The sequence below is a fragment of the Achroia grisella genome, unplaced genomic scaffold, assembly GCF_030625045.1.
Source record: "Achroia grisella isolate CSIRO2021 unplaced genomic scaffold, CSIRO_AGI_Agris_v1 utg544, whole genome shotgun sequence".
NCBI classification, from domain to species: Eukaryota; Metazoa; Arthropoda; class Insecta; order Lepidoptera; family Pyralidae; genus Achroia; species Achroia grisella.
The window spans coordinates 5,204,720-5,225,732 of NW_026712929.1; the positions used below are offsets into that span (position 1 = coordinate 5,204,720).

Here is a 21,013-nt window from a genome sequence, read left to right on the forward strand (position 1 = left end):
AAAACATCACGTAACACTAATGTGAACATTACTTAGGTAATAGTATATTATATATATTTCACTACAGACCAAAACAGGTTTTTACGATATATATCGCAATTATATATATATGGAATTATTATGATAAGTTTATTATGTTCATAAACGTTATTCTTATTTTCAACTGTGTCAGGTGCTTCACTCAAATAACAGCTATAACAGTGGAATGTGTAAAAGTGTTGGAATATTATATTCGTGCTCACTAATAAACTATTTTCGTAAAAATTTTTGTAATATATATATGTTTATAAAGTTAGATCTGTAACACAGTGAATCATATCCTGTACCTTGTCTCCAAAGTAACAAAATTTACTAACTATAACTGACTAGATGATGATTATAAACTACAATTATTTGAAAAAATAAGTTGTTGAATATCACTTAGTTGTTCAATAACTTGTAAAACTACAATACAATATAGAGATCATTCAGTATTCATACCTACCTGTAATACCTGTTTACGAGATACTAACATATATGACTAGAAATAGGAACTTAGTATAAATCAAATAACAATTGAATTATATATACAGATCTGGTGTAAAGTGTATAATAAGCCGAAATCCAGAATACCCAAGAAAAATATTTCTTTCACCAAGTAGCAAAGCTAAATCTGAAAATAAATTATAAAAATAACCTAAATTGATTATGTTTTACAAGAATTAGACTGTAAAATATCTTCTGCGTGCGTACAGTCTTGTCTATTTCAGTCGACCAGCTGGCTTTTGCGGCTGTTTTTCGGTTGAAAGCTGATTTAGGCAGTGAAATTACAGGATAAAAGGCATGACTTAGTCTTCTGGAAATGCCACTAGCATCACGGTTGTCATATTATGACAACGTGATCTCCGAGGTGGTGTTTATATATATAAGCGACGGTGACCGCTTATTATAAGATTTGCCGTTACCTTGTTAGCTATTCCTTTCATATAAAAATAAATACCCGTAAGTTTGAAGGATTTAGACCTTACTTTCAATTTTCTACTTTACTTCTTGGGGAATTAAGTTCAGTTTCATTAATATCTCTAGCTTTCGGCTTAGCATACCTACCCGTAAGGTATAGCCTGTATATATAAATGTAAAAACAATATACTTTAATAATATTACTGATTAGCGAATAATAAAACATTGTGTACTAATATCACAATTCAGTTAAGCTGCTTCCGCAGTGATGTACCGAATGGACAGTGAGTATGGTCCATATTACTCCTAATGACGGTCATGTCATCTGCCAAGTGCAAATACGCCTTGCACTTGTGCCAGCGGTTTTTGGTGCACCCCCAACGAAATCCGTTCCTGGTTCGACTCTGTTTATAATAAGTATAGTTGTGGTAGATAAGACGCTCCTTGCCTCGCGACGTCATGAATATGTTCACTGAAATTGCATTCTATTAATTCTCACTATTGATTTTTGATGTAATCCTAATATTTAAAGTAGTAAATCGGCTGTGGATAATACTATGTTAAAAATTAAGCTAGTTTAAGATTACAAAGTTCATATATATTACGATTTACAAAAAGATTTTAAACCTTTATAATATAACAGAAATCTATCAACAGTACAACTAAAATATTTAGACGTATAAATATAACAATAATCTTTGCAAATATAACCTTCTTCAATGTTGTGGACATTTTTGTATTTGATAAGTTTAATCCGCTACAATAATATAAATCCACTAATTAGTAAAATTAATTTCAGTAAAATAACACCTAATTCGTTAAAATATATTAAATAATTCAATCGAAATGATAGTTTTTTAATGCCGTCTAATAAAAGATAAAAAAATAATAAACATCCAGTATTGAAGTCAAAGTCTATGTTTTCGAATAATTTTGGACCTTTTTTTGGCCTTACATTATCTTATTAATATTATAAACGATGGATGGATGGATGGAATGATGAATGGATGTTTGTTACTCTTTCACGCAAAAACTCTTGAACGGATTTGAAACTTTACAATAACATAGCTTATGCATGAGAATAACATATAGGTTATATTTTTTATTGAAATTTATACACTGAAATTAACCCGGTTGAAACCGCGGGCACAGTTAGTAAGCTAGCTTTGAAAATAAAGTTATGTAAATCTAATACTATACTTTTTTACAGGACGTATAATAAAACTAATAATTTTTTGATAATATTATTGTATTTTTTATGTTATTTCTTTACTCACAGTATTATACTTGATGTTAATGCTTACTATACAGCTATAATACTTGTTAGTGCTACAACATCATTTTGTACTGTCGAATCCGTTTGACATAGGTCTTTAAGGCTTCCTCGTAAATTGCCTTATGTTTTTTCATAAGGTGCTTTTTTAAATTGTTATACGAACCGCCTTTCATTGAATACAGCAAGCGGCATGTTCTACATTTCGCCTTGTCAGTGCCGGCAATCTTTTTAAAATAGATCCATATCCAACTTTTTCCTCTATATAAAACTGCTACTTTACCTATAAAAAATATAATTGTATTATGATTATCATTATATAGTACAAAACAAAGTCGCTGTCGACAGCCCTATGTATGCTTAAATCTTTAAAGCGGTTTTTTAATGGATAGAGTGATTCTAGGGGAAGGTTTATATGTATAACACATGTACACCACACCCGTGCGAAACCGGGGCAAGTAGCAAGTCATTAATATAATAATCTTAAAATCATTAATTGCATTCTGTATCCAACAGTAATACTTCAGAGTAAGAATTTTTTTAAATATAATAGGTTCAATAAGTATTTTTAAGTCACTACAAACAAGCAAATAAAATAACTTGCCTCTTAATAATGTTCCTCAGATAGAGTGGCCTTTTTTATTTTAATTTTTAACGACGATTTGGGCTATTGTCGGGTGCTAAGAACTGTAGAACTGCGACCTACATAGATCTCTTGTGCTAGCCCTTTTTCAAAGTTCGCTACCTAGACCCGTCAGGGACGAGAATTGAAGGATTCTTAGGTGTTAGGATTTTTATCTCCTCCGGAGAATAGTACTTTATTTTAATATCCCAGGAGACAGAGACGTTGCATTAAATGAAACTAGCAGAAATTATAGATTCTTATAATTTCTTAAACCAATTTATTCATATAAAAATACTAATATAACATCGTAACATTATAGTAAAATACACTATTATATGATATATTTTATGATTTAATGTGTTAGTAAGTTATGTTCTGATATAAAACGTTAATAACATAGCATATCGCGCGCAAGTAGACCCTTATTTGTCCCACCCTTGTTTAAAAATAACTTTATTCCAAACTGCTTTCTTCAATGCTGCTTTAAACAATACAATACTGAATTCTCTGAAATCGACCCTTTTAATGATTCACTTGTAACTTATAAAAAACTATCTTAAAATTAACACAGAGAAATAAATAGACTCCAGTTGTACGTTAGGAATTCTTAAACTTTGTCTTTGCAGTATTTATGACAATATAATATATAAATATATACGCGTACATACACACATATATATTTATATATAATAAATATACGTGCTGTATGTATGTAAATATTAAAAAAACAATGTGATTCTCTTGGCAATACTATTTTTATATTAAGTTTCGATACTCAATGTCGTTTTTTAGTAATAATAAGTTTATTTTCTCATGAAGATACACCCTCGCTCTATCACTATTTTTGGGTATTTGGAATGTGTAAATCAGCTAAAAGCCACCTGATAATAAGTGCAGTTATTGCCAATATACTTGAACTGCATTACAGCTATCATGTTATCATTGAACACCCGTGATCCATGCGTTACTATTCCGGAGATCAAAGATGTTTCTGCTATATTGCCTCTCATCCTGTAAACGCACTGTCTTATTTTGTGATGATAATATAAGTTTTTCGATCAGAGTATTAAACTTATATTAAATTCAGTATGTGTACAAATGTTTAGAAAGAACAAAATTTGATTTGAAAAATATTTTATCTATATTTATATATATAAAATTCTCGAGTCACAGTTTTCGTTCACATACTCTTCCGAAACGGATTGACCGATTCTCATGAAATTTTGTGAGCGTATTGAGTAGGTCTGAGAATCGGCCAATATCTATTTTTCATTCCCCTAAATGTTAGGGGTAGTCCAACCCTAAATTTTTTTTTTATCATTAGGCAAAACAACGTTTGCCGGGACAGCTAGTACTAATATAAAATATGCAGTAAGCCTATTAAAACGTTTTTGTGCCATTTATACTATTTATTATATTGTCACTTAATTTCCTAATTTAATAACCATTTATAAAATCTATCCAGTGAGTATACAGTTTTATCATTACTTTATATATATTTCACGTCCTACATGTATATGACATAATTACTAATTTGCAGTGTATACTTACAAAACCTTCATCAACAATACAAATATAAGTAACTATCAACATTACAATAAATTTCTTAACTAGATCCCATAATTTGTGGTCGGCGCAGTATATCATCTACTTCTACAGCCGTCTTCTCTGAGCTTACTCTCCTTTCATAATACCATCTTTCAGAATAGGTTTGTCAATTCTTAAGTGATAATTATAATCTAACATATTGTCCACCAACGGTCCTGTGAATATTAGGGGGCTCGTGTGAATGACCTCCGCTAGACATTCCAATAACGTTGAGATCATTGTCGAGATGAATATAAGCTGTGCATGTCTTCGACATGGTACAAGCCCATCGCCACCCCTGTCGTCTTTTGACCGGCACCCTTCTGTAATACGTATACCCAAGTAACATATACATAGATTTTCCATTTACGAACTGTATCAATTGTCCTGAAAATAAATATTTTTTTATGTTATTACATTAAAAAAAATATTGCATTTTAGTATAATAGAATTGCCAAAATTGCGGTTCCAGGTGAATAGAACACGAGAAATTTGAGGCGAAAACCAAAACATACCAAGAATAAATTTTATGGAATTAGGTGATATATTTTATGTGTGATGTGTGTGTATGGCAAGAATGGATAAGATAAAGAATGAATACTTTAGAGAAAGTATGAAAGTGGCACCGGTGTCAGAGAGGTTGAAGAGTAATCGTCTATCATGGTATGGACATGTAATGCGTAGGAACGAGGATAATATTTTAAGAAAGGTGTTACATATGAATGTGGATGGTTATAATGGCAGAGGAAGGCCGAAAAAAGAGATGGATGGACTGTGTGAAAGATGATATGGTAAGAAAGGAAGTAAATAACGCGATAACTGCGAACAGGGATGAATGGAAGCGAAAAACATATTACGCCGACCCCAAATAAATGGGATAAGGAAGAAGCAGATAATGAGGTGATATATTTGATGATTATTTTATTTAATTTCGCAACCATTAGCACGTGTGACCATAAATACATAGTGCCAAAACCCAACCACCTTAAAAAATCCTACTGTTATAGCATCTATACCGATAGTACGACACGTGGTTCGTCTCTAAACGTGGCATTATCAGGACATCATCATCATCATCATGTACATTGTCTAATAGGAAAGGTCATAAGGCTGCCAGTAGCAATGGTTATGTTTCCGCACTGAATATTAGTGGTCTCACACATGCTAATGGTAGCTGAATTAAACAAAATTATAAAATTCATTCAGTAATATACCAATATATATATATATATATACCTTACGCAAAACTTAGCATATATACTTAAATCTTTATACAAAGATGTCTAGATAGCTATCTTTGTCTTACCTGATATCTTATTTCACATATTCTACAGCAAAACAATTCGCTAGACACTGAGTGTGTACTGACTTTTTGTTCTGATGTAAATAAAACAAATATTTTGTTCCGTTGTAAAGGAATTTAATTTCCCTCTAAAAATTCAGTTAAGAATAACATAGAATATTTGAAAGTTCTATGTTCTTTTTTTAAAAGTAATAAAACACGTTTTACCAATTAGGTTACATATAATTCTTTCTGTTTTTAAATAACAATACCTAATGTATTAAGACATTGAGTTTAGAACTGTGGAGTGTGACACATATCAGATGAGGCATAAGGTAGTTAAATTAAAGGCAAAATATTTTACTTCTGCATGACAACGCAGGAGGATACTACTGGAATCACATGATGACGTAGTGCTTTACAAACATCGCCTGGATGTGCCTTTAGAACACCGATAGACAAGTCACTGGTCCGTGGTGGCTAAGACATTGACCACTTTTAAATACCAGTGTATGTGCCGTCAGATAACTTATAATATTTCCTGGGTGGATGATCGTGGTTCAAATTGCCTCCAACTATTCTATTATTACCGCTTACACGTACAAATGCTTTACAGTATGTTTTATTGCAACACCATCTATATACTGTGCCATCTCTCAGTGCGTGCTTTTTATAATATGGATAATTATTTACTAGTAGCAACTTCTTTCCACTGACCAACTCGATTAATTCAACGGTTATTTTTTCATAAGTATCTGTAAATTATTCAACATTATTTTAATCCTTTTATAATGCAGTTTTAACTTGTTCAATGATAATTCATTTTTTTTTTTTCGAAGAAAAAAGATGTAGAATCTTTTATAGAATATTTATTTTATTTATTTGTTATACTCTTTATTGCACCAATTATAGAACAAAAAAAAACAAAATGTATACTATTTTGTTTTTTTTTTGTTCTATAATTGGTGCAATAAAGAGTATAACATAAAAATATAAAGATAAAAAATAGACTGGAGTGAGTTGGATATCTGTAAAATTCCTTTTAATCATGAATTGGCTTTGACACGTTACCGCGTGTCCAAAAAGGGTTACAAACAATTAGATAGATAGAACAGGGAAAAGAGAAAAAAGAAAAAAGAAAACAATAACATCTTCTTCTTTCTTCTTAATCCCTTGTATTGGTATATATTATTATAAAAAAATACAATTAAAACAATATTAAGATGTTGGGCACGGAAAGCTCATTTGTAAATTGTATTTAGGTTGTAGGGTGCGATTGAGCAGTGAAATTACAGCAAATGATTGTCTTCTGTATTGGCAACATATAGTGGTGATTATTAATTTAGCCATGGGTCCATAGGGGAGTCAGCTCGTGCAATGTGCAAAGTGCCACCTAGTCGAAACGTCTAGAGAGATAAATACTCTTATTTGCCATACAATTATACGTTATACCCGTTTAACTATTAATATTGTGTACAAAATGCGAAAGTTTAAAAATAAGTATGTGACACGGGTGTCACAACACATGATAACGTGATGTCCGTAGTTTTTTTATTGATTCCTCTAATGCTGTTAGCCGCAGCTGGCCTTTACAGCTTAAACGGACATTAGGGGGCGAGTGCAGATGGCACTCCAAATCCGCGGAAGGACTTATGAAGCGGCAGAAGGCTAACTCCCACCTCCCGAAGTTAATACCATGTTGAAAACACCGAGTTTAATCCGATGTCAGTACTGCTTCATGTATATAGGCGACGGTTACCACTTACCATCAGGTGGGTCATTAGCTTTCCCGATTCATAAACAAATAGCATCATTACTGAGTAATATAATTTTCTTATGGAGATACAACCCGCTCCATCACTATTCTTGGGTATTTGAAATGTGCAAATCAGTTAAAAACCACCTGACCATAAGTGCAACTAGTGCCTACGCTCAACAATAATCTGCATATTTTGCCAAACTGAAGAGGAAACACATCCTATGTGGTTGTAGCCCACTCATACATAAACGAAATATCGCATTTGGAAAGTTTATACTCTTTCCTGAGGAGATAAATACCATCGCACCTAAGAATATCTTTCAATTCTTGGCCCTGACGGGTCTAGGTAGCGAACTATGAAAAGAGCAAGCACAATAGATCTATGTAGGTCGCAGTGCTACAGGTCCATGCACCAGACAATAGCCCAATCAACCCAATAAAACAAAAACATAATTGCCCATATACTTGAATTACATTATAGATATCATGTTATCATTGAACACTTGTGATACATGCGTTGCCGTATCACAAGCAGGCGAACTGAGATGTATCTGCTATCTTACCTCTTATCGGGTAAATGCCTTATTTTGTGATAGTATAAGTTTTTTAATTAGAGTAATAAACTTACATTAAATTCAGTATGTGTAGACTTAGAAAACAAACGTTTAAAAGGAACAACAAAATTTTATTTAAAAAAATATATTATATGGTAACAACAAATATGCAACAAGCCTATTTTATATTATTAAACATTTTTGTGCATTTTATACTATTTATTATATTGTCTCTTATTTTCCTAATTTAATAAACAATTATAAAATCTATCCAGTAGGTATACAGTTTTATCATTATCTTATATATAAAATTGTCGTGTCACAATGTTAGTTACCATACTTCTCCCAAACGGCTTGATCGATTTTTATGAAATTTTATATGCATATTCAGTAGGTCTGAGAATCTACTTTTCATACCCCTAAGTGATTAGGGTTGTCCACCTCTAACATTATTTTTTTATTTATTGGACAATTTTTTTTATTTATATTTAGTTATTATGTGTCATTAAAAAATACATACAAACCTAAATATTCACCCTTCTATTACCAACCCCTATTTTTTATAGCGTTATTAATTTATATGGCAAAACGTTTGCTACTTCAGGCCCTACATGGTATACGACATTATTACTTATTTATAGTGTATATTTACAAAAACTCCATCAACAATAGAAATACAAGTACCTATAAACATTACAATAAATTTCTCAATTCATCATTGTCTAAATATAGACCCCATTATTTGTGGTAGGCGAAGTCATCTTCCATCCCTATCAGCCGTCATATCTGAGCTTACTCTTCTTTCATACATATTAAAATACGTTTGTTAATTATGAAGTGCTAATTTAATAGTCTCATATATTGTCCACCAGCAGTCCTGTGAATATTAGGGGGCTCGTGTGAATGACCTCCCTTAGATATTTCAATAAGGTTGAGTTCATTGTCGAGATGAATATAAGCTATGCATGTCTTTGACATGGAGCAAGCCCATCGCCACCCTTTTCGTCTTTTGACCGGCACCCTTCTGGAATACGTATACCCATGTAACATATACATACATTTTCCATTTACGAACTGTATCAATCGTCCTGAAAATAAATAATATTTTATGTTATTACATTAATAAAAATTTTTCAATTTATTATAATAAAAATGCCCAAATTGCGGTACCAGGTTGAGATTGCAAGTGATGAGAAAATTTCGACGGAAACCAAAAGATATAAATAGTAATATATTTTATTGAATTAGGTGTTCTTTTTGATGATGATGACAACTATGGAACTTGTTCAATGACAATAAAAAATTTTTACGAAGAAATAAGATGATCTTTTATAGAATACTAGTATAATAATCCTTCACTCCGTTTACTTTCTTAAATAAAAGACAGACTGTCTGAGTTGGATATCTGTAAAATTGCTTTTAATCATGAATTGTCTAGACACGTTACCGCGTGTCTAGAAAGGGTAACAAACAAACAATTAGATAGACAGAACAGGGAAAAGAAGAGAAAAAAGAAAACGATAACATTTCTTAATCCCATGGACTGGTATAGTTTATTAAATAAAAATACAAATGACAAAACTTTTACTCTGCTTAGATTACGTATATAATATACAATTTATGAAAAAAAAAAGAATTAATGAAATGTAATATAAAAATTTACGAAAAAAAAGAAAATTACTGAAAGATAAAACCATTTTGGTTATCAACCAAAAGTCAAGCCACTAGTGAGCTGAGAACTGGTAGCATCTTGGCAGAAGATAAGCATGCCGATTCAGAGAGAAAACGATTCCAATAACTAGGGTACACTGCTTCGATTGCTTCGTTGAATAACAGTTATATATATAGACATGGCCTGGTATAAATTATTCTTCATAAGACAAATAAGTTTTCTATTATTATAGTCTGACGTATTTCCCTGTGCACGACTGTTGAAATCTAGTGGGTGGGTGGTTATGATCATGTTTCTGCTTCAAAACCTTCAAGTCTTCGCTAACATGGAGATATGTCGTGCATCCAGCTCTTGTACAGCACCATCGGTAAGCAAGTCCAGAATATTTTTGTAGTGTTCCTTTCTTATAAAATGGATAACCTTCCACAATTAGCAACTGTTTCCCGCTGAAAAGTTCTATGAGTTTACCAGTTATGTTTCCTGTCCAATCTGTAAGGTGACAATTACAATATAACGTAACACAAGTATATTAAACATGTTTGGTATATAAGATGTTCTGATTATTATTAATTTCCTATTTATTGTAGAATAGTGAATTATGTTCTATTGTTTAGTTTAGTTTTATAGGCATAACATTGTAATGTGAGCCGTGTACCAAATACATATTTCTTTTTATAATTTTCATATTATTTACTCAGACTGCGTATTGTATATTAGTTACCATACATTTTCTCTTTCAAATATTTTTCATAACATTGGCAATAACTACATACAATAATCTGTATTTTTGTAATCATGTGGAAACTCATTTGAAAAGAACTCTAAGCTAAATAACCAACTAAATCTTCTCAGCAGTAATTTCTACTCATACTGTCTGTTATTACAGACATTTACAATCTAGATATGATGTAGATAAATCTAACTAAATGATCTGATTCTGATTGAACTATTTTGTAGCAAAATACTTACCTAATTATTAGATGAAGTTGAGTCATAATGAGGATCTTGGATTAAAAAAATAACAAGTGTATCTGAGTACGTATACTGATATATTTTAATAAGAGTAGGCAAATCATAAAAAATAATACAATTATTATGACAATTAATGTCATGCAAACATTAAATCTAAAATTAAGTATATATGGGCCATTGTCTGATGCTACCACTAACAAGAGGAAGTTGCTATAAGAGACGGGTGAGGACAGTGAATGCGTCAACATCGCCTCTAGACCCCAATCTCTAAAGCATAGACAACGTCCCATTTTACACGACACAATATCTAATATCTAAAATACAGTCCACTAAAAATGTGTCTATATTTAAGAACGAGATCCAATAATATGAGATACCATAATTATCACAAAAAGCATGCAGTCTTATAATATAGTATTAGCTCCAAAAATATTTGTAGAGAATCACACAATAATACTGGGTATGTTGCAAAATGCATTTCTTATCACACTCATTTTAAAATTACAAAGAATTTCTATCACGTAAAGTTATTATTATTATGATATACGAAACTAATTCTAACAAGGACACGTACTACACTAAGGCACTTTTTCTTATTAAAAAAGAACGAACGGTAACAGAAAATATTGTTTCTTAAATAATTTAAAATGCAATTATAAACTTAAAATTAATTATTGTAATGATTGAGAATAAAGTGTATACTATGAACGTGGATGGGTGTAAAGGTAAGGGACGCCCTAATGATGATATGAATAAAAGAAGAGTATGCTCAGATATGACGAATGATAGAGAGCAGTGGAAGAGAATGACATACTGCGCCGACCCCAAATAATGGTATAAAAGCAAGGCAATGATGATGAATGATTGAGAATTTTGGTTCAAATTAGAAAGAATAAATAAAGAACAAACAGCTGAATGCTGATCTTTCTCTATTCACACAAGTAGCAGAGACATAGATACTCGAAACGGAATATCAGAAAAATGCTAAAACTTCATTTAGAAAATATTTATATAACAGTAGTAATAGATAGTAATTAATATCAAAAAGTAATTTAAATAATAATGAAACAGAAAAACAGATATAATAATTTTACAGGAGGAACAGATAGTGATAATGATGGAGAAATTGTTACATTAAAATACATTGCCGAACAAGAGATCTAGTCCACATTACATATCAAATATAGTAATGTAGATGATACAATTACTACGAGTACATATTCTAATGAAATAGAAAATCATGGAAGTCGTTCTATACTTCTACTATGGAATATAGTAGGTATATTAAGTACTCATGGAATTTTATTGGTTTAGTTAATAATACTTATTCAACCTACATATATTTAGGGCAATAGAAAATATTTAATAAGACTTCTGTTTTTAAAGTTTTATGGTTTACTATTCTTATTCAAAGTAATAATTGTCAATTTCTGGACAAAGTTTTTCTTTGGTGGAAAACATTATCATTTAAATCACTCCCCTTTTGATTTGGAATTATGTGTAGTATTTCGAGTATTAGGAGAAAGGTTAAGTCAGAAATATTATAATTCATCTTTGTCATCAAAGCTCATCAAGACAAAAGTAACTCACTGTATGGGATTACGTTCATTGGCGTTATTTTATCTTATTAGGAAATAAACGTGTCGTCAGTGTTCTGGCGTCAATTATTTCATATTGTGTGAACCTGTCACCATTATACATGTTACAATATTATAATTCTAATCTCACAAAAGCGACTAATTTATTAATGAAAAAAAAGAAAAGAATCCTACAAAAAGAAAAAAGAAACTATTCATTTCTAAAGACCCTGTGAGCTACCAAATAATCGTGTAATGGAGAATGGTAACTTCGTTCAAAAGATTCATGTAGTCCTCCTCCATTTTGTTTTATAGCTAACCCTTTATCGATTGGTACATTAAAGTTTGATTTAAAACTATGTTTGTTGGGTGGATGGCTATGGGCGACGTTTGCTTTAAGAACCTCCAATTTGTCTGTTAGAATAAGGTGTGCCTTACATTTCCACTTAGAGCCATACGCAGTGCAACTCCAGCGATGGGCATTTGACCTCGCTTTCAAATGTTTATAAAAGGTAAAGTTGTTTAACCGGAGATTGATGCGACCATTGGGGCGTAGGTAGAACTCGGCTGTGAAAGAAAAATTACAATTAGACCGTACAATTTTTATTATATAAAACTAAAACTTAAACCTGCTAGTGTTAGATAGGTACCGTTATTTTGGCGTCTCGTCCTCGCTATTTGATACGAGTAACGAGACACTGTTATAGAATAAGTTATAATAGTATTAGTGAACTTAAACTAGTATGTAAATTGGGTAAGGACAATGAAATCTACATTACTTATTGGACGGGAATTAAGTAAGGACAGGCATTGTTAGAAAATAATAGTCAGCATTTTAAAAGAAACCTTGATTATTTCATTAGCAGTAAAAATATATCTGAACCCAATAAAAATAATTAATTTTGTGGTTACAAATATCTTTACTAATATAATGCAATATATAATTTAAAGTGAAAATAATGTAAATCAATATATTTTTTTTCTTACGACATATGACATAATTAACTTGTTTAACCCATATTATTATACATTGCAGATACTTAATACTATCTTATAATCTAATAATAATCTCTAATAATACATATATAAAACTATTCAAGTATATACACTACTATAAAAGATGTGTCACTTTTCCAAAATTATACCCATTAATCAGACTAAAAAAGCGGATTAACAGAGGACAAATTAGACTATACAGACAGAGTATATAGACAAAAAAAGACTGGCTGAAAAACTATAAAGTAAAGTAAAACACATTTTTTTATTATTTGGATATACTAGTTATATCCCATGTCGTTGAATGTATTCGAATTAAAAAGTATCCCATGTGTTAATCTAGAATATTATCTATTTGTTTACCAAATTTTAGTCAAATCAGCAACATTAATCTCTCTTATAAATTATCGGAATTAGAATATTAGTAGAAATATTAAGAGCTCACAGTAACGTAATAAGGTACAACTAAGGTATATATATATAGCAAATGCCGATCCATAGAATAATAAAATTAATCTATTGGTGGCGGTACGCAAGGATCTAATAACACCAATTCAAATTAAAAAGCAAAATATATTCTAATTTCCCGTAAAGGACCTATTATATTTCATTATATATTACATATTCTAATCGTACTACGTATTAAATATTGCTTATTTAAGAATACTTACTTAATATTATATACTTGATATATTTATATACATTATTATGCTTGAATGAACGCACAAAGGCGTAGGGTCTTATTATCTTAATAATTACAAACTTATTTATATTATTAAGTAACTCATAAAAAATAACTAGAACAATAAAGTGAAGTACCATGATATATAATTATTATGTTATAAAATTCATATTATGAAATTTAGGAGTTTAAATATGCAATCGAAACAAATATTTGTAGAATGTCAGTGTAGCAAATTGCGATTTAAAGTGTCTTTAGATTTAGAATCTAACATTGTTACTTTATCTGTACCTATAATTCATCAGTTACAGCAATATCTAATACTGGTTATGGGCCCAGATGTAAATTTCATCGTGTCTCTTTTAAAATAATAATAAATCATACTCGTGTGTTCCAGCGCTTTGTGACAAGGAATGTAGTATTCGAAGACGACAATTTTTTCTAGTAGTAATATTATAAATTAAAATTGATCAATTAATACTAACTGATGAAGTACAAAGTTAAAATAAATTGGACATATTTGATCACGTATCTTTCTTCTATGAGTTTTTTAGTCAAAATACAAATTTATTATGCTTAAAGGAATATAAATAATTTCTTCAGGGAATTTTCTATACATCCTACATTGATATGGACTGTAGAATTATTTAAAGACATTACAACATTGGTAATATCTATTTATTTATTGCTAGTTAGCAATTCAGTAGTATTATTGCATTTTTATTCATCTACTAGCCAAGTATCTATTTCTATAATACATAAATTTAGTAAATCGCTATGTTCTCTCGTCTTGTAAGTACAATTACCCATCACCCATGTTTCCTTGCACGCTAGTTATTTTCATACTATGGAATGGGTTAGCCACTTCTTTATTTCTACGTGCTTTCTTTGTCTGCAAATAAAAGTTCAAATTTAATATAAAATCCAAGCATTTAAACTATATTTCGCTACTTAAAGGATTATAAAAATCAGAGGGAGTCTAATTCAGTCGTCAGCATCTTGCTTATCTTGCTGTTTCGTTTTGACAGTTAAGACATGACTGTGAAATAATTTGGATTGAGGCATAAGTTAGTTTCCAGGTATAACAAAAAGTTTAAGGTTCTTTTAGACGAACCTGGTGCTATTTCTGTTATATAATCGACGCTTACCACTTTCTTTTAGGTGGGCCGTCAGATTGTTTTTTTTTTATTTATTTGGAATGGCAAACAAGCAATAACCGTTGCATCGCCTATATGATATCCGCGATATCACTCATGAGTTGCCATTCCAGAAGACTAAAATGTCATGCCTCTTATCCTGTATATTCACTGCCTTATCTGCATTTTACAACCAAAATACAGCTTTTGGCAGCAGAAATAGCTTGTTTATGATTCCTCGTCATTATAATGCAAAATATACATATTAATAAGTACTTACGTTTTCCAAGAGAAACGTAGCGGGTGCATGGGTGTGTTCTGTTTGTGCTCTTACAACCAGCATATCATTGGTTACGTGGAGAAAGCCTCTGCAGGATCTGGACCCCATCTGAGTGCAGCTCCAGCGGTATCCGTCGCGGAGGTGTTTATGTTGGTAATATGTGTATCCATCTAGCATTAGAAGGTCCTTTCCATTGCGTCCCTTCACCATAAGTACTGAAATTTAACTACATTGTTAACGTCCTGTCTTTAATTTAATACTAATATATTTAAAAGAGCATTTGGGAACTGTTCTCTATACCTGTAAATAAACATGATATATGAGAAGAATATGATGATACATGAGGAGAAAGATGTCACTACTATATGTATAATGACCGCCTTCATAGATTCCAATGAATTAGGTATTAATATAAATAAATTCTAAAATCATAATAAATTAACGTTTCAATTATTAACTATGAAAATACAATAAAAAATAGAGCAATAATAAACACCATGTATTTTTATCATTTGTATATTTTTAAATAACTATATAATTACATTAGAGATACATATAGCTGCGTAAGTACATATATTTCATTTATTTAAAATTACTACTACAAAACTATTAATACTTATTCATACTTAAAACAGATTAAAAATACCACAAAAGTGGTATACACAAAAGTGGAATATATTTATATATTATAAAAATTTCCCCCTTTTCCTTGGAAAATGTTAAATCTATTAATTTTATTGAAATGCCTGAATAACTTTACACCCCCATTTTTAAATAGACACCGCTCTTTAGTTTCGAGTACCTCGTCGGCTCATGTGTATGCGTCGTGTTTAATCCAACTACTTTACCATTTGCGTCAACCAATATAAACGCCTTACATTTCGTGGAGGTTTTTCTTGTACACCTCCATCGCCTACCACGACTGGTGAAGGATTCTTTGTAGAACGGAAATTCGTTGAATATCGCCAGCTCTTTACCTTTGTACGTCCGTATAAATGTCACTGAAATATTTCTAGTATTATTATTATTTTTACCATCATCATCGTCTTCTTATCCCATATCATTTGGGGTCGGCGCATGACCTCATCCATTCATCTCTGTTCGCAGTCATCTCATTATTCACTTCCTTTTATGTCGTATCATATATAATCCGCTCCATCCATCTATTCTTGTATTATACTTACCACTATTAACTAATTTTACCTCTAGTACTGCACGCTGCAAGCCATTTTCTATAGATTTGGGGCTAAACTTAACAACACCATTTCTTGGCAGAGAATAACGTCGTGTTACGATGCTCTGCCAAAAAACTATACCTATCGTATTAAAATTATTTTACATCACCATCATTGCATCATGGCCTAGTGGTTAATGATGGCCAATTTAAACGCAAGTACGCCGAGTTCGAATATGATAAACATAAAATAATATGTGTTCCAATGTACATTGCTGCCGTACCCTTTCACGACTAAACGGACGTTAATGCTGATAAATTATATGACAAGAATAGACATAGGCGGAATTGTGTCTAAAAACAGAACGACTGAAGTTTAGTACAATGCAAAATTGAACATAAGTTTGTATATCAATATAAAACTTATGTTATGTTCAATTTTGCATTAATATGTTATAACTTTATACAGAAATTCCTTCCTCATGAAGCCAAAATAATTATCTCGAATGACGAAAACACAAAGTTCATTAAATATCCGCATATAGTTTCAAGATATATTTAAACAATGGATTTTGCACTATTATAATTTAAAACTAGTATATTATTATTAAAATTATTTATTTTATTAGTCAAAAACAAACTAAGAAAACATCAATTGTTATGGTAAATTTAATTTAAAACTCAATAACAATATCTTACAATTATAGTAACATTAATCTGCTTATAGTATGTAAAACTATACTTGTCCTGACCGTAGGAATGCACAACCCAAACCACTAGTTTTTTCCCGAGGACTAAGAAATCATACTTCTTTACTTGCCATTTCATTGATTCATCTGCACTTTACAGCCGAAACAGCTTACAAAGTAAGCTACTCGGCAGTTGAAATAGGTGAGACTGAGGTACTCACGCAGACGAGTTTTTACAGTCTACCTCTGTAATATATTTAAGAAGTAACAACTACATTTGTGCCTAAAGCAGCTAAAGTCTAATATAACTCCCATCACTATCCCGAATCAACCTCGACGGTTGATGAGTGTGATTCTCGTTACACCTTATGATTCTCGAATCATCACTCACTATTAGGAACGCGCTGCACTTCTTCGACGCGTGGACGGAGCACTGCCATCTTCGGCCTCCGAGTCTCAGCTGATAGTGTCTACTGTACGTATATCCATTTAGCATTACTTGATATCTGCCATGATGTGTTCGTATGAAGTTAACTGAAACGTAACATCAATTCTTACATACAAGAGACTTTACTTACTCAATTTACATCAAAATGCATCTTATGTTAGGAAATATAACAATTACAACCAAGACCATTCAAAAATGTTGATTCTATTTTTAAAATTAGCTAAAATTTTGAATATAAAAACGTTTGCACTGTTGAGATATCATCAAGATGAGTCGATAGTGATTCGTCATGAAAGATTAACAACAATGTACTAGCAGAATTGAGTAAACCATTAGTAAAAGTATACTAATCTAGGAAAATAAACAGGCAAAAGAACAATTGGTCCAGAAGAAAGACAACATAAAGCGAAATCAACGGAATTAATACAGTTGCACTTGCAAGGAAAGATATTAAAACTATTACCTACTATTTAGTTAGCATTCACAATAGCATTATAAATTAATCATTTTAAAATACTTTTGAACGTTTAAATACAGAATTTGCAGCACGTTTATGTCAAGGACGACCTGACAATCAGTATACTGCCGATAACAGCAAATGTTAGTGTGATAAAATAAAACTGTAATTCAGCAATAAATACAGATTATTTTTATTCCATTTTTAAACGAAATCATTATATTTATAATAAATAATAACATTTTTTTAAATAAATAAGCCGTAGACTGGACAATATAAACATGCCTAGATGGACCCTGATTAACATTAGCAGAATAATTTAATATAGGTTTATTTATTATGTTCCTTAGGTCATATTCAGATTTACAATCAGCTCAGCTTATAGTTATTACATAGGTAAAATGTAACTTACAAGTATATTTATACACAACAGCTTAATTAGATGTCAGCAAATTCTTAATGCATGGATTACAAAATGAACTACAAAAACGATCACGATAAGCCATATGCTAGTTAAATATATGTTTCACCGAATCTCCAATAAATACTGTCCTAGTTCAAGAGAACTTAAGAAATCTTAAACTCTATTGATATATACGTAAATTTGGGAATATAACTTCTATATACACTCCAAAACTTCACATGTGATTGTACATTATAGTAGGGGATATGTGATAAGAAACTTCTACCCTCATCAGTTATTTGATAACGACAAAGACTAATACTAGTACTAAGTTTGTGAGTATGGATTAATGGATGGATGGATCTTTGTTAATCTTTCAAGTATATACTACTGAATGGATTTTAATAAAACTTTACAATATAACTTATATATGAGAATAACATATAGGCTTATTAATTTCACGCGAGTGAAACCGCGGGCACAGTTAGTGTTAGTAATTTAATTAGTAATAATAATAATGACCCTGTACAATTTACACAGCTCTATCTAGTTCCACGGTGAGCAGAGCTTGGTTATGGGTACTAGACAACTCATATAAATACTAGATTTTTTTGTAAATATGTACATACATAATATACACTGACGACCTCGGTGGTCTAGCGGTCAAGCACACCGCTTTACGACCGATGGTCGCGGGTTCGATTTTTTGTAATTACATACAAACAAACACGAAACAAATCATCGAAACAATCATACTGATGAATACAAATGTTTGCACCATGTGTAGATTCGCACCCGCGACCATCTAAGTAAAGCCGTGTGCTAAACCACTAGACCACCGAAGCCGTTATCATATGTAAACGTAATTATCGAATAATACATGAGAGTAGACGGTCCTTGAACTAACGAACTTGACCGTAAAGAAACTAGTTTTACGGCCGCAACCTAACATATATACCTTGCTGCGTGCGCTGGTATATTGGGGGATCATGCAAATGAACTGGGTTACATTTCACTATTAGATCACTGTTATCAATGATAATGTACGCTTTGCAGCTTTTCGAGGCGCACATAGTGCATCGCCATCGGGTGCCTGCCTTCACAGCAGTCTGTTTGCAATATGTGTAGTCGTTCATCAGGATGAACTGGTGACCGCCTATTGTTCTAATATACTTCACTGAAAACAAAAAGAGGTAATAATTACACATACCTAATCATAAAAAGCATTTTTGCACAAATGATGAATGTGAATGTGAGTGATGATGAATTGATGGCTGTCTGTTGCTCTTTTACGCAAATGTAACTTTACAATAATATAGATTATACTTTGGAATAACACATAGATTATAAATTTCACGCATCATCTGAAACCGCGGGCACAGCTAGTCACATACAGTTACAACGCAATGCTGCTTTAAATAAGTAACTTATGAGATAAAATTGTTTTTATAATAGTAGAAAAACATATTTAGAAAACAGACCGCTTTTGAAAATTGAGTTTAAAGTTTAATATAAACTATATTTTGTGTACCTCTGGCATATCCAAAGTTGAATAATTACAAAGAGATGATACTTAAATCAAAGAAAAATGAAAGCTTCAAAACTTTAAACTAAAAAAAATACATACTTCAAGATATCTTTAAGCATCGGTCACATAAACTTGGTCGTGATAATGTAGTTTATCTTATAGATGGATGTGTATCATATGATAAGGATGCAGTCAGATCAGTCGACTCATTATAGCGAATTTATCAGTAATTAAACATGACGGTTTCTAAAGGAGACGTGTGGAAGTCGACCTGATAGGTTACATTGCTAGCAATGTAGATTATGTACTGTAAAATATTCTAAACATAAAAATATTCTAAAGTACTTATATTAAGTTTATTATATAAGAAAAATATATTACTTTTAAATTTTGTCCATAATATATGGATAAAGGCTACTAAAACGATACTGAAGTTTGACGTTTATACATCGGATTTTTCTTTTGTCCCTCTCTGATCGGCTATAACAACTTACGAAAATGAAGAGGGCCCGTAATATGGATGCAATGATCACTGCATAGTTACTAAAAGATTTGTATGATACATGATATGTATATTCTAAATCATTATTATAATGACGTACCAATCATAAACTATAAGAAAAAGAACAAATAAAAAGTAGTATTACTCTTAGTCACAAACAATGAAAATATGCTTAAAACATACTGCTGTATAATACTATATATACTGTCAGTAATAAAAGTATTATTACATATGCTGGTTGTAATAAAAAAAATATTATATCCGAAATGACTTTATTATGTCCAAAATATTTTATATATACAGAAATGCAAACATAACACAAGATTCCACAAATTGGTTGACTATCAAACATAGATAAATTAGCAGATATAAATCATAGATAAGCTGTATTTTATACTAAATTGTCGCTTTAAAATCATACACAAGCCATTTAATAGCAATCTGTAAATATAAATGCATTACATAAACAGTAAAAAAC

General features: G+C 31.1%; 2 protein-coding genes across 2 annotated transcripts in view; both read right to left on the reverse strand.

Annotated features, from left to right (window-relative positions):
• Positions 1–11,949: 11,949 nt before the first annotated feature.
• The window catches only part of LOC131847976 (uncharacterized), a gene marked incomplete at its 5' end in the record, with an annotated part of 29,134 nt that continues 20,070 nt past the window's right edge, over positions 11,950–21,013 (reverse strand). Inside the window, one exon of the mRNA XM_059197705.1 lies at positions 11,950–12,807. Coding sequence (XP_059053688.1) covers positions 12,452–12,807 — 356 coding nt within the window. The remainder of the gene's footprint in view (positions 12,808–21,013) is intronic.
• On the reverse strand, positions 13,546–15,568 carry LOC131847932 (uncharacterized). The gene is made up of 2 exons (XM_059197655.1): positions 15,335–15,568; positions 13,546–14,810 (listed from the first exon to the last, which is right to left on the reverse strand). The coding sequence occupies exons 1-2, from the start codon at positions 15,542–15,544 to the stop codon at positions 14,721–14,723; spliced, it is 300 nt and encodes a 99-aa protein (XP_059053638.1). The 5' UTR covers positions 15,545–15,568; the 3' UTR covers positions 13,546–14,720.

Coding starts and splice junctions, on each gene's coding strand:
- LOC131847932 (XM_059197655.1), bottom strand. CDS start 15,544: ATGGTGAAGGGACGCAATGGAAAGGACCTTCTAATGCTAGATGGATAC. Junction 14,811..15,334: donor CTACGTTTCTCTTGGAAAAC/GTAAGTACTTAT, acceptor TTTTATTTGCAG/ACAAAGAAAGCACGTAGAAA.